At 35.7% G+C, this 14,353-nt stretch overlaps 1 protein-coding gene across 5 annotated transcripts in view; it reads left to right on the plus strand.

The window, feature by feature from the left end:
* LOC127945832 (ankyrin repeat and fibronectin type-III domain-containing protein 1) overlaps positions 1–14,353 on the plus strand; it is a 63,025-nt gene continuing 48,672 nt past the window's right edge. For 2 of the 5 annotated variants that reach the window (XM_052541918.1, XM_052541917.1), the window contains exons 1-3: positions 6,645–6,958; positions 9,260–9,438; positions 10,536–10,762. In XM_052541918.1, the coding sequence (XP_052397878.1) occupies positions 6,822–6,958; positions 9,260–9,438; positions 10,536–10,762 (543 nt within the window). In that variant the 5' untranslated portion in view covers positions 6,645–6,821. Of the gene's footprint in view, positions 243–1,825; positions 1,932–3,095; positions 3,161–6,644; positions 6,959–9,259; positions 9,439–10,535; positions 10,763–14,353 lie in introns of those variants that run through there. The other 3 variants (XM_052541920.1, XM_052541921.1, XM_052541919.1) reach the window with 3 other exon arrangements.

Genomic DNA, 14,353 nt, shown 5'->3' on the forward strand with positions numbered 1-14,353 from the left:
GAAAGGTTTACGTCACAAAGGAAACGGTTATTATTAGCAACATTTGATGCTGAAATGTAGCTTCTGTTGGCAGTACACTGTTTAGAGACACGGGCTACACGTGAGTGGACACAATGCGATCTAAGCGAACCCAGTGTTTTCTGTTCTCATCGATGAAATCAGACTCAAGAGAGATAAGAGAAAAAACAGACTTGAGGCTCAAAACTCTTTGACTGAAACTCAGCGACTTCTTTGTGTGGAAGGTAAGTTACGCGAGTGTTTATCAGACATTCCTCTGACCGACTGTGTCTGTTTCTCTCGGCAGTGAGTTAGTTTTGTGTCACCGAACTGAAGCTGGTTTGGTAAATATATATATATTAGTTGTTGGATTTGTGGGCCACGGGTTTTTGTTTTGCGCGCTCACGTTCAGCGGTTGTCATGGAGATCAGATGTCGCTGCGAGTTCACATTTACAGTCACGCCAATTCAGATTCGGTTCCTTTGGGAAGATAACTATTTTTTAATAACTCTGAGGATTTGTAGGATTTTTTTTTGTCACTTCTGAATGGTTTCATGTGTTTGTGTTAGTAAGAATGTATTTGTTTGTGCATCTATCTATCTATCTATCTATCTATCTATCTATCTATCTATCTATCTATCCATCTATCATTGCAGTTTCAATGTTTTTAGTAATAAGATAAGGGTCCATGACAAATAATGATATCTATGTTGAGGAAAATTGGGAAATAATGTGTTGAAATAGTGTTTTTATCAATCAATTTGTTTTTATAAATGTAAACGGCAGTGTTTTAAATATATCTTCTTGATTAAATGACAAATAATTCTCAAGTTTTTTCATTGCATGTCGAATGCATTTGACTGAATTGAAATTGTTATTAGGTTTAAAAAGTAGTATTTTTATATCAATATGATGCACATTCCAATCAAAAATATCAATATTGTTACTCCATTTGACTTAAACAAAACGTGCCTTTTCATAAAAGGCCAGAATGTTTTTTTTTTTTTTTTTTTTACGATGTCAAGATCATATTTCTTGCTTTTCTTGTCACATGACATCAAAATGACTTCTTATATGTTGACAAAATCACACACATTTTTTTTCAATTTTTCTGCTATTTTAAACAATATTGCTTATTTAGTTTTTTATAAAAAATTATGCCTAAGTCCTTACCCCCCCCCCCCCCCAACATTTACACCTTTTCTTTTAAAGTCTCCATACAGTTTGAAAAACCAAGAAATTTTAATTTTAAACCCAGTGAAACAAATCCAAATCATTTTTGGTTCAGAAATTGTAGTTTTTCATCATTCAAGAACTGCATTCAAGTGCACTGCATTTTCCACACCTTTGTTGTATTTGTTGTATTGTGATACAGAACAAAAAGTAAATAAATAATTTAATAGATTTAGACAATAAAAAGGGCGTTACATCATTGAACCGCATGTAAAAACAACAGTTCATAGAAGTCAAAAACATAAAAGTCTATGACGTTTGTTCCTATTTATAAAAAGTAAACACGTGAGTGTGTGTGTGTTCAGTTGAGTAGAATCGCAGTTTGTGATTTTGAGGAAGTCAGATGGTAAGGTGTGTCCTGTATACAGCAGGGTCAGGAAAAGGATGCTTACACACACACACACACACACACACACAATTATATGCCCATATTGGCTAAAGGAAAGGGCCGCTATTGTTGCTTGTGAGTTTAACAGATGAATCTCAGTGTGCGTGTGTGTGTCAATCCAAACATTTGGATTGAGATGCATTTGTCCAGATCCACAGGAAATGAGCTGCTATGAAGTGTGTAATTTCCTCCATTCATTCTGTTCAGCTTGTGATTCATTACGTGGATGGTGAAGTGGACTCTTTTATATCCCGCTGACGTTCAGAGAAGCGAGTCGAGGTGAGCGGTGAGGGAGGTTGTGTTGAGTTGTCAGGTGGGTGACTCACAGGAATCACATTATCCAGTAAATATCAGTGGAAGGTTAATGCGGGAGTTGGTTTGATTGAGAGATTTGTTAAGCGTATGATGATGAAGTTTCCATCATGCCAGGAGCATTTGTACATGTTGAGCTGCAACTCTGTTTGAACATGCAGAGACGCTGGAATACCACGGCTGTCGGCTTCTGAAGGGCTTATGTTAAACACACACACACACACACACACACACACGATAGTGCAACTTCCCGGATGCAAGAACTTTTTATGAGAAACGCATGCTTGGTAATAACAAAGCTGGATAAAAAGTAAAATAAAAAGTTAATTGCGACTTTTAACTCAAAGTTCTGACTATTTTTAGACTTTTTTTCTCACAAATTGTTTTCATTTAGAAATTTTGAGATTATGTCTTACAATTCTGACTTTTGTTTTCTCTGAATTCATAGTTTGCATCTTGCAATTCATTTTTTTCGCAATAAAAAAGTTATTGTGAATTTATTTTTTCATCTCACAATTATTACTTTTTCTCTGAATTCCAATTTTGTATATCACAATTTAGATTCTTTAAAATCTGAATTCATAGTTTAACATCTTGTAGTTGTTTCTGTGAAAAAAAAAGAAGGATATTGCAACTTTTTATCTTTTTTTTGCTTCCATTTCTCAGGTGACATCTTGAAATTCTTAGATTATATCTCACGATTCTGTTTATTCACAATTAAAAAACCTTTTTATCCCCCAATTCTGACTCATTTTGTATGAATTGCAGGTTTATTTCTCTCAAATCTGCATTTCTATCTCACAATTCTGAATTTTTATCTTGTCCATGTTTTGTGTTGCTCCTTTTGATATTGTTATAATCCATTTCATGATAAAGGAATACATTACATCGGTACAGAATTGTAAGAGTCAGTATTTACGCTGTTAAATATGGGTTTTATAATTACATGAGGACGAAAAGATACTGTTTAGTATACTTTTTCCTATCCAGTATAATCAAAAGTGTTCCTGATTATCAGCAGAGTTGTGTTTTTGAGGTTGATGAGATTGGTTACAAACAGCATTTAAAGGTGAAGAGGAACAACTCTAGTGATGATTCCTCTTTTCCTGCGTGTGAACATGAACAGAAGCTGAAATCTAACCGTTTGTGTCTGTGTTTCTCTCAGGATGTGTCTGGCGTGATGTTCGCAGGTTGTTATGCTGATGTATTCAGTACGGACACGCTGATGGAGTAAGTCTTCTCGTTTTGCATTTCATTAACACACATCAATATTCATCAAGTTTAAAAGCCCTAAAGACAGGCCTTGATGTACTGTGCTTTTAGACGACTCTTCAGACGCCTATAAATCAGCCAATATGTTGAGATTATCAGCATTGGCTGATTAAATCTAATGTTAAATCTCCCACCTTTTGGTTTAAAAATCTACCACTTTGCTCTAGATATGCTTTTAGATGTACTAGTGTGAATTTCAAATACATATTGTGGACATGTTCCTTTAAATGGTGTTGGTCACACATCATTCATCAGTTGCTTCTTCTAGTTCCAGTAACCCATATGAGTTGTTATGTTTTTAATGTCTTTCTGCTCACCAATGCTGTGTTTATTAATCAGAAATACAGCAATATTGTGATATATTATTGCATTTTAAAACAGCTGATTTCTATGTGAATATATTTTAAAATGTAATTTATTAATGTGATACAAAGCTGAATTTTCAGCATCATTCCTCCAGTCTTCAGTGTCACATGACCTTCAGAAATCATTCTACTATGCTGATTTGCTGCTCAAGAAACATTTCTGACTATTATCAGTGTTTAAATATTTTTGTGGAAACAAAATTCAAATCTTTTGTGCCATTTTCAATGTCTTTACTCTCAATTAAGTCTAATGTAATTAATGCCTTCTTGCTGAAAGCAAGTATTAATTTCTTAAATATATTTTTTTATCTTATTCACACTATTGATAAGTCAATGGTGCACATTGAACTTTTTTCTACGTTTATGTTTTAATGCCTTACTTCACTCGATTCATATTTCTCCTAAATTAAATGGCGGTTTTTGTTTAAAACAGGCATGTACAGTATAACATCTCCCATTATTTTGGTTAATTATCATACACAACAAGAACATTGCTCATTGGTATCTGCCATAAAATGTGCATCCATAAAAAACAGGCTATTTTTTTTAAATGTTCTTTAATGTATGTAAATTACCAAGATTCCATATTAAGCTCAAATTTATTGACGCAATATTGATGAGTAGTGGTGAAAATAATTCTGTTCAACAGGAAGTATAATTTTGCTGAAATGATGTATGCACTTCCTGAGGGCATCACAGTCCCAGGCTGTGAGTGTTTGATTTTAAAACCCATCATGTCTATAAAGGGATACACTAATGGCGTCATATGATGAGGCAGAGCGTTTTGTGAGTTGATGCTGGTTTAAGGTGAAAATAATGACTTCTGCTCCTCCTTCCACTCATTCTTCATCATCCTGCCCACTGCAGCCCATATGTAGAGCTAGTGTAGGAGGAGCTTTATTTGAACCTTTAAGGACAATTTAAAAGAATAGTTCACCCAAAAAGGAAAATTTGCTGAAGATGTGCTCACCCTCAGGCCATCCAAGATGTAGATGAGTTTGTTTCTTCATCAGATTTGGAGAAATGTAGCATTGCATCAGTGTCTCACCAATGGTTCCTCAGCAGTGAATGGGTGCCGTCAGAATGAGACACACCAATCCAGCTGTTTCAAGTCAGTTTAACATGGTGCAATCATGTTTGAATACTTGATATAATGGTGTTAAATCAAAATGAAATGTTTAAATAAAGTGAACAGCAGAAGAAATAATTTCTTCATCAGTGTCCATCATTGGCTGAATAGAATAATGCAATAATACTATCACTGTTTTTGTACTGTGCTGTGTTTATGTTGTTGTCAGTAAGCACTTTTGCTGTATGCAGAGAATATGATGTGCTACTTTTGCCTAAACATGTAGTTCTTACAATACTCTGTCCTACTACACATCAGTGCAAAGAAATAATATAAACCTTGATATTCGATATCTTTTTCTTGACTTATTGTTCGTCTGTCTGCTAAAAGTTAAGTTCGAAGATTGGAATAAAAATGGTAAATATATAATTATAATGTCATTGTCGAAAATGATTTTTCAAAATGGTAAATCTTAATTTGCTAGCGACTTTTGAGTAAAATAGTTTTTCACTAAATGCTTGAGATCATACTAATATTTGAAAGGGTTTTCGTTATAGTTACTATTCCGCATATTAATTTGAAATAGTACTCCAATGCTTAATTGAACAGACAGTGATGTTGTTGTTGTTGTTTTTTTTAACTGCAGTGATTCTAAGTAGAATTCTAAAAACAGTGTAACATTTCCCAAACATTCCGCACTTCTCTTATTGGTTGGGCAAACAGATAGCCCCTCCCCAAGCTCACTCCATTGGTCGAGTCAGTGTTGCTGTGCTGTGCTGGTCGTTATGCTTAGACAAGCATAGTATCTCATAAAATATAATTTCATTTTTGCACAGGGTAGGGTGTTTGATATGAGAGAGTCAGGTTAGCACACTAACACACACAAAATATGATCTGAAGCTGTATTGATCACTGAAGGCAGCTGATGACACATACTGTACGTGCTATTTTTGATGTTTCTGAAGGCAGTAGATATCACCATTGTCATCTCTATTGTTGTTACCGGCATATGGTTTTTAGGCCTAGATTTATGAGACACACACTCAGAGCCCTTGTCCATGATGTTCACACATTTCTATTTTGTGCGCTCCTAAACAATGAATATTTTTCATGCTTTTAATGCAAATCTCTTTAATTTGAATAACACAGACCTGGCTTAAAATCCTAAATGATTGGGCTTTAGTTTGGTGTGTTTTATTCTGTTTGCTTTGATAGCTTGGTTGATTTTGATCCCTTGGTTAACATTACCTGTATTGTACATTGTGTTCTATCCATCCCCACCATCTTCAGCTTCTATCAGGAGAGCAAAACTGCAGACGGCAGCAGAAGCGAGATGCTGCGGGGAGGAAAATATGCCGGACAAAGTTGTATGCTAGAACAAGATTTATTCTCAATGAGAGCCACCGACGCAGTCCTGTAAATCTGCCATGGATGTGCAATATGCACTCGTTTTTGCTTGCAGCAGGCGAAAATAGGCCAGCTGATGATGCAGTCTTTTGCATTTTTGGTCTTTTACATTGTACATTAATTCAGTCAATATGCAGCCAAGAAGTTAAAGAATAAAGGAATGTAATGAATGAATCGGAGCGTTGCTCTCCTGTCTTCAGCCTGTATTGATTTCATGAACTCCACTCTTTGAAGTGCAGTCCAGGCTGCTGTCTTTATCAAAGCATGATTCACACACACACACATACACACATAGACATGCACCGTTCTTAATGCAAAACACTTGGCAATAATCTCTTGTTCTAGGCAGTGTTGCTGCCTTTTTCTGATTCATTTTTCATCTTTACTCATTCATTTTTTCTCCCTCCCCTGCTCTAGATCATATTAGTTCATTTAGAGCTTTCGGCACACATTTGAGAGAGAGAGAGAGAGAGAGAGAGAGGCTGGGTGAGAGGGAGAGATGCTGATGGTGTTGCTGCAGCACTGATGATGCTCCGGAGGGAGAATGCTGAAAGACACTCTAAACTCAGACGCGTCAGTCTCATTGCATCTCTCTCGTGGCAGGCTCCTTTTGGAGGAAGTTTATAAGGGTGGCTATATTCAGCGTGTGAGCGAGCGGCAGACACGCGACTGCTGCTGCTGCTGCTCTGTGTTCACTGGTGTTTCTGTGGGTATCGTGGGGATGTGAGTGAACGAATGTGACACAGCCGCTCGTGGAATAACAGCAGAACACTGATGCATGCATGCAAGGGTCAGAATGGCAAGTTTCGGGAAACTTACGGATTACTTTAACCGTCGGCGTTCCAGGGATGAGCTCATGGCTCGGAGGGACACCCGTCGCAGCGGCAGTTACTGCTGCACAGTAGCCGAGGCCAGGTACTCCTAAATCAGAGCGCGGTTTGAGAGTGTGTGCATGTGTGCATGTGTGTCCTGCTTGAGATTTCAGGATTTTATTTAGAAAACGGCTGGTATGTTTAGTTAATACTCTAATAATGCTTACATATTTTGTACCTTATAACAAGATGAGCACATATCACTGAATAATCAAATCTGAACTGTATTATTGACATCTGAAACTTTCCCTCATATTTTGGCTCGTAAGAGCGCTTGATGTAGTGTGTCCTGGAGGGTTACAGTGCAGTCAGTTCACCTGGATGTGGCAGAAATCATCCGTGGACAGGACGACAGAAATATGACACAGGGATGAACTTTATGGTTTCATTTACTCAACATTGTGTTGTTCCTAATTTGAAGATTTATTATTATTACATTTATTTTATTTATTTAATAGAATGAAAGCATATATGGGGCTGGGATTTCTTAGTAAATTCTCAGTGTTATATTACTTTTATTTGTATACCATTATAGTATTTATAATTATTTTCAATTAAATTATTTTGAATATTTGCATTTTATATTTTATATAACTTAAAGTAATTTTGTTGTGTGCTTTAGTCATTATTATTTTAAATTAGTTAAAAAATGGTGATAGATTTCATTTATACTTATCTAAGCTTTAGTTTTAGTAATTTCAGCAGCACTTTAGCTTCAAGATTTTATTTCAGTTTTTAACCAAGGCCATATTTCAGATTTTTTAAAGTTTGTTTTTCTGTAAGCAAACTCAATATTACCCTATTAAATAAGTACTTACAAAATTAAATCATATAATGTTTAATATTACTATTTTTTTGGTCTGGTCTGTTTTCAATGTATTTTTTAATAATCCTGCTCTTCTGTAAAGCACTTTGTCAGCCTGGTTGTTATACAAATAAAATGAACTTGAATACAATAAGGAACTTATTAATTTATTTATTTTTGCATTACAATACTAAGAAATTATATCTAATCATCAAGGTAATGTTTCAATTGTTTAAGGTAAAAAAAAAAAAACATCTTTATTTCAGCTTTATTGCAATGAACGAAAATAATTTTTAAGCTTTCAGTTTTACTTAACGATAAAAAATCTGCCAATTCTGTCATTTTAAACTCTGTGCTCTGAAAGAACATGTAACAAGTTAAACGTGGTATTAAATTAGAAAAACATGTAAGACAGGATTTGTATTTCTCCATTGATTTAAAGGAACATGAAAACTCATAAAAATGAATGAAGCCAGATGTTTGCAGGGGAGAAGTTGAATGAATCGCATTATTTTCTGCTCTAATTCTTAAATCATTTCTTTTTTTCTTTTTTTTAAATTAAACTCATTATTAAAAAGCGCACATTGCAATTTTCTTTATTACTTCAAATTCAATTGAAGTCCACAATATGATCCGGAAGATCTTTATAAGTTTAATGTCATAAAATTGTAACATTTGTCGGTTTTGAATTGCGAGTTCTTTATTAAATGAACAGTTTAACTGAGCTTGACTAAAGATGGGAAAACCATATGCAGCTCTTAATATTTGATCAGTAGTGAAGTACATCTGCTGGCACAGACCTCAATCAAATGCTCTGCAGCTGCTGTTCACATCTGCGCTGTGCCTTTCCATCACTTCTGTTTCAGCAGTTTTTGGGATGTTTTGTAGTGAGATTATTGTATCTGGTCTTCATAAATGCAGAGCATCTTCTGGTTGTATTGTAGCTTTGATTTACTCCAGTGTTTTGGATGGTAATCACATTGCATAACCCGACGCCTGTTCAGATCACAGACAGACGCCGTCACATTCTGCTGTAGAATTTCCTCATGCAGTCTGGAATTCACTGCTTCGTCGCTGCCAGACATTCACTTTCGAATACAGCCAAATCTCCACATGCTGTTACACTCCATCTTGCATGCTTGAAAAATAATGTTTTTAATATTACTGTAACCTTACAGACAGACCGATTCAAACATGCTCATGTAATGCATGCAAACTTTACACAGCGATTAGGAAAGAAAGTTGTTTGGAGACATAATAAAACTACTTAATTCCATGCATATGCTATAGTTGTACTAATTTATTAAACAACAGCAATAAATGAATAGATAAATAACAAATGCATAAATAATCTCATATAAAACATCACAAATAAAGTGTTCAAATAAACATCCACACACATGCTTACAATGTAAAAACATTATGCAATGCAAAACATTGCTTGGAATTGATTGTTTCTCTTTATTATTAGAGTTTATTTCAGAAATACATGCATTTTAACCAGTTATCTGTTGTTGGTTCTGCTTGTTTGTGTTCCAGGTCTTTGGAGCGACGGCTACAGAGGCCTTTGTTGGCCAAATCCAGGACATTACCCAGCATCCCTCAGTCCCCCGCCGCTGTCCGTGTGCAGCAGTCAGAGAAAGTTTGTGAACGTCAACAACGCCCTCATGTTCCTTCCAGCCCTGGTGGTCTTCAAGCATGTACACTGCCTTCTGCAGGTATCGTGTGTGTGTGTGTGTGTGTGTGTGTGTTTATTCATTAAAACGGCACAGCCGTGTTAGCAAAACTAATTTGATCAAACTCTCAGTTTTGATGATTTTGCTGTGAACTCGATGAAAAGCATTTCAGTAAACTTATACTTATTTATTTCAGTTAGTTTATTACAGTTATTCATGTTATAACTGTTTAATTATTGCAAACAAATTTTAATAGTTTTAGTTCACAGTATCAGTTGACAGTTCTGTCTTTTTTTTGCACAGTGCTGAGAATTAGTAGTCATGAAAATGTCAATGCAGTAACTCTATTTGATCCAAAAACAGGCTTTATTTTCATAATATTATACAGAATTGTTACTTTCTGTTGACTTTTTACGATGCAGTACATTTTGTGAAATTCTAAATACTTTCAGTTTTCAGCATCTGAATGCACGAGACGCTCTTCAGTTGCTCTATTGCACAAAAAAAATAAACGTGATTTAAAAAAGATCAGCGAGGGAGTGAGAGTGTAGTTGTGAATGGACCAGGTCTGGAACGGGAGGCTTCCACTCGGCACATTCCATTCACAACATGTGTGAGCTTTACACCATGTGCGATTGTTTAGCACGTTCACCCCCCACTCTCTCTCACTTTCTCACGCCTGATTCTCACAGCTGAGCTGCTCCTGTGGAAAGCTTCTCTGAAGGATTTTTCACTGTTTCTCAAATGTTAATCCTAAAGTCTTTGGCTTCCTCCCCATTCTAGTTGCTTAGCAACTGTCATCGCCAACAGCGTAGCATGGTGCAGTTTCAGCACACACACACACACACACCGAATCCCAGCCGTCTCCCTCAGCATGTTTGACGTGCTCATTATGTTGGGATCATGCCAAACAAGGGTCGTAATATCTGGTAGAAACTCTGACCCAGATTTGACTGACTCCAGTCTAATAAACACGAATAACTCTGTTCCAGTGTCCTGACAGATCTCTAGTGTCTTTATCTGAGAGTTTACACCCGTGGTTACAGATCTAGCCGGCTGCCTGGGAATAACCAGCAGAGAAATAAGGTTAAATGTGCCATGTGTGATATTGGTCTGATGTGTGATCCGTCCGTCCTCAGGTGAGATGTGGCGGCTGGAAGATGAAAACGAGGCCGACATCATCGCTCCGGGTGCCGCTGACCCACGACCGCGCTCTCAGTCGCCCTTCTCACATTTCCGACAGCGGGCGGCGTATCTGAGGAAAAGCATCTCAGCTGATGATCAGCTGGGAGAGGCGGAGCTAGAACCCGCCCAGCCGGAGAGGAGGAGCTTCGCCGATCCAAAAGTCAAACTGAAGAGGAAGTTTGTGAGTAGTTGTAAAGAGAGTTTCTTTAAAGGGACAGTTCACCCAGAAATGAACAAGCAGTCATTATTTACACAACCTCATGTTGTTCAAAATCTCTATGTGGTTATTTATTACAGTGGAGTCCTAATTTTCAAGAACGCAAATAATATTTAAGACTTGGATTAAGTTTTTATTTTTATATTTTTGTCTTTTTTGCTCCCAATGGATGCATTTATTCGATCAAAAATACTCTAGAATTCTAATATTATTACAATTTTCTTTTTTTATACATTTTAAAATGTCTAATTTATTAAGTCTTTAGCATCACATGATCTTCAGAAATCATTATAATATGCTGATCTGCTCTTCGATAAATATTTCTGATTAGTATCAATGTTGAAAACAGTTTTTGCTGTTTAATTCATTGTGGAAACATGAAAAAGTTAAATTGTTTCCACAAATTATTTTCAGCATTCACAGTAATAATAAGCATTTGAACACCAATAATGTAATAATAATTCATTGTGGAAACATGAAAAAGTAAAAAAAAAAAAAAAGAGACAGTAAATACATTCGTTGACTGAATATTTCTATTTCAAATAAATGCAGTTCTTTTGAGCTTTCTATTAATCAAAGAATTCTGTTTCCACAAATTATTTTCAGCATTCACAGTAATAATAAGCATTTGAACACCAATAATGAGTTATAATATTTGAGCCACAAATCATCATATCAGAATGATTTCTGAAGATCATGTGACACTGAAGACTGGAGGAAAGATGCTGAAAATTCAGCTGCACATCACAGAAATAAATTACTGTTTAACAGATATTAACATTGAAACTGTTATTTAAATTTGTATTAATATTTCACAATTTAAATGTGTTTTTGATTGAATAAATGCATCCATTGGGAGCAGAAGAAACTTCTTTCAAAAGCATTGCATAAATTAAATAAGAACAGAATTTTTATTTTGGCTGAAGTAGTTCCCCTAAAGTCGTGTTTGAAAATGCACACAGAGGTTTTGTATGAATATTTAATGTAGTGTGTATATTAGCATGAAAGTGGAGCCCTCATTACCTCCCTGCGGCGTGTAACAGAGGCTCAGGTGTTTGAATGCTTCCTGACATGTGGAGAGACATTGAGTTTGTATGAGTTTCACTGTCAGGATGGACTCTTCTCTGGATCTAATGAGTCGTCTGCGTTTAGGGGTAAGATGTCTGTCTGCATGGCTGACTTCCTAATATTGTAAACTTTAGCTGACTCATTTCTCAGCGATACATTGAATGCAGCCTTTCAATAGGATATGGTAAATAAACTATAACTATGAACTTCTTTACACAAGAGCATCATAGTCGTCATAAAAATGGTGATGCACAGGCTATGTAGGCTGCTCACAGCAGGCAACAACAAGTCAGACAGTAATTGTCTTGAAATGTATTGTTGGAAAGCGGTCGATTTGTTAGAAAAGCACTTTGATGGCTGTAGCAGCAGGGCTTTAAATGGGAGGAATTAAAAGATGCAGCTTTTCAGAGATGTTAAGACTGTCTGAGATTTTAGTAGAAACACTTGGTTTTTGAATGATTAGTCAACTAGTCTTCCATCTCATCCCTTCTTATATGTGTATTTGATAAGCTCTGTTCCTCCCAAGTCTTTAGTTTTCAGTGTAAGGAGTGTTATGTTACAGTAAGCAGATTATTATTTTTTTCTGTACTGCATGGTTTAATCATTTTTACTATGCTGGCACATTCAGAAATCCTTCCTGGGTTGCAGAACGCCTTATTTCCAGACAGCTTAGTTGTTACAGTATTTGTACAAATCAACAGTGCTCTGGCTGTCTGCCAACTACTGTCGGCTTAAAGTCAGAGATTTGTTGGAGAAAATAGCTGGAAAGAGCTTTTTGCAGTGCATTAGCCTCCCGTTTGAATGGCCTGCTGGTTACGGATGATTGGACACAGTCTGTGGACTTCTAGTGAACTTGTGCTCAATCTGTATGTGGAGATAAATGACAGCAGCAGGTCCATCAGGAGGATGTTTGAATAATTCATTATAGATATTCATGGCAGGTATCTGTCATATATTGGTCACATTTTTTATTTAATGCACGGCGATGCAGTAGACTGAATTATTTTCTGTATTATGCATTTATCGAACACACATTTGTGTTTCAAGCTGTGTTTGCATGGGAACTAGAGCTAAGAAAAGCATGATAACTATCATGTTTAGTCGTAATTCATGACTCAAGTCAAATTCAGCAGTGACACTTTACAGTTCTCATTCATCCAAAATTTATTTTTTTCTCACAAATACATGTCTAGGTCATGTTTCACCCCAAAATTACATGAAAAAATATTTGAATGCATTTATGTTCAGCATTAAAGCTTTGTTATTTTTAGTATTATTCATATACTATTATAGTCTTTAGTAGTATTTTGAAATAACCTTTATTTTTTTAATTTTAGTTGACCTTTGTAATTTTGATGTTTTTTTTAATTCATTTTTGTCAGACTTTTTTATTTAGTATTTTATTTTATTGTTTTGAGCTTTCAATTTAAAGCTGCAATATGTGATTTTTGTAATTGACCACAAGAGGGCGCATTTCCAACAATAACAAAGGCGAAGCTTGATGACGCTATGAAGCAGGTAACGATGGGAGATGTCCTTTTTAATGCGTTTTCACCATTGCAATGTATCTAAATTGGATAAACGAATCATGATCACGGATGAGGTAATTGATTCGTTTTTGTATTACCTCGGTCATCACACTCGATTAAAAATCCTTACCTTAGTACAAAGAGCAATATAACAGTCCATTTGCCACGTTATGTTATTTTCTCACAGGTAACGTTATGGATAAAGTGACAGAATGTACAGGCATGTGGTGTAATTCATATCTATTAAAATCATCTTTACTGTAACTATTACGTTTCTTGTACAATAACAAAATAAATAATTGATTTGCTTACCTGTCTATCAATACACTCGCGAGAGCAGAGTCTCTGTCAAGTCCAAGATTTTCGCGCAGCTCTCTCCATCTCGTAAACACCTGACCGATATTTATCCTGGTTTTATTCCTCCGTTTGTCACACAGTCTGCGTGTATCCGAATATGGACGCTTACGTTTTACTGGCACTTCAATACTCGCCAAAGAGTAATCGTGATCCATAACAACGACAACCAAACCATACGCGCGGCTATAACATAACCACCACTTCCGCATTTGACCATGTGATATTGCGGTGTGGTGGAACATCACATGGTCTACACCTGAAACAAAGTATAGAGCGGACATTGCGTCACTGAGAGGCGACATTTCTTTTCTGGAACGGCCAGTTATTTAAAATCGGAATTTCTCTGAAATAAAAAATCTTTGGAGACTTTTGAGATATTATAATGTACACAACTAGAGGAAATATATCACACTGTGCAAGTTGTTTTCGACAATTTTATTACAAAATTCCTCCATATTGGAGCTTTAATGCTTTTATAACTTAAACTAATTTTCAGTTAGTTGACAAAATTATTAAGTTTATGTATGAAATGTACATTCAATTTATATTTCAGCTTTATTTTTATTTTTTTTTAATTTTTATATTACAAACCAACACTGCA

The sequence above is a fragment of the Carassius gibelio genome, chromosome A24 (genome assembly GCF_023724105.1).
Source record: "Carassius gibelio isolate Cgi1373 ecotype wild population from Czech Republic chromosome A24, carGib1.2-hapl.c, whole genome shotgun sequence".
NCBI lineage: Eukaryota > Metazoa > Chordata > Actinopteri > Cypriniformes > Cyprinidae > Carassius > Carassius gibelio.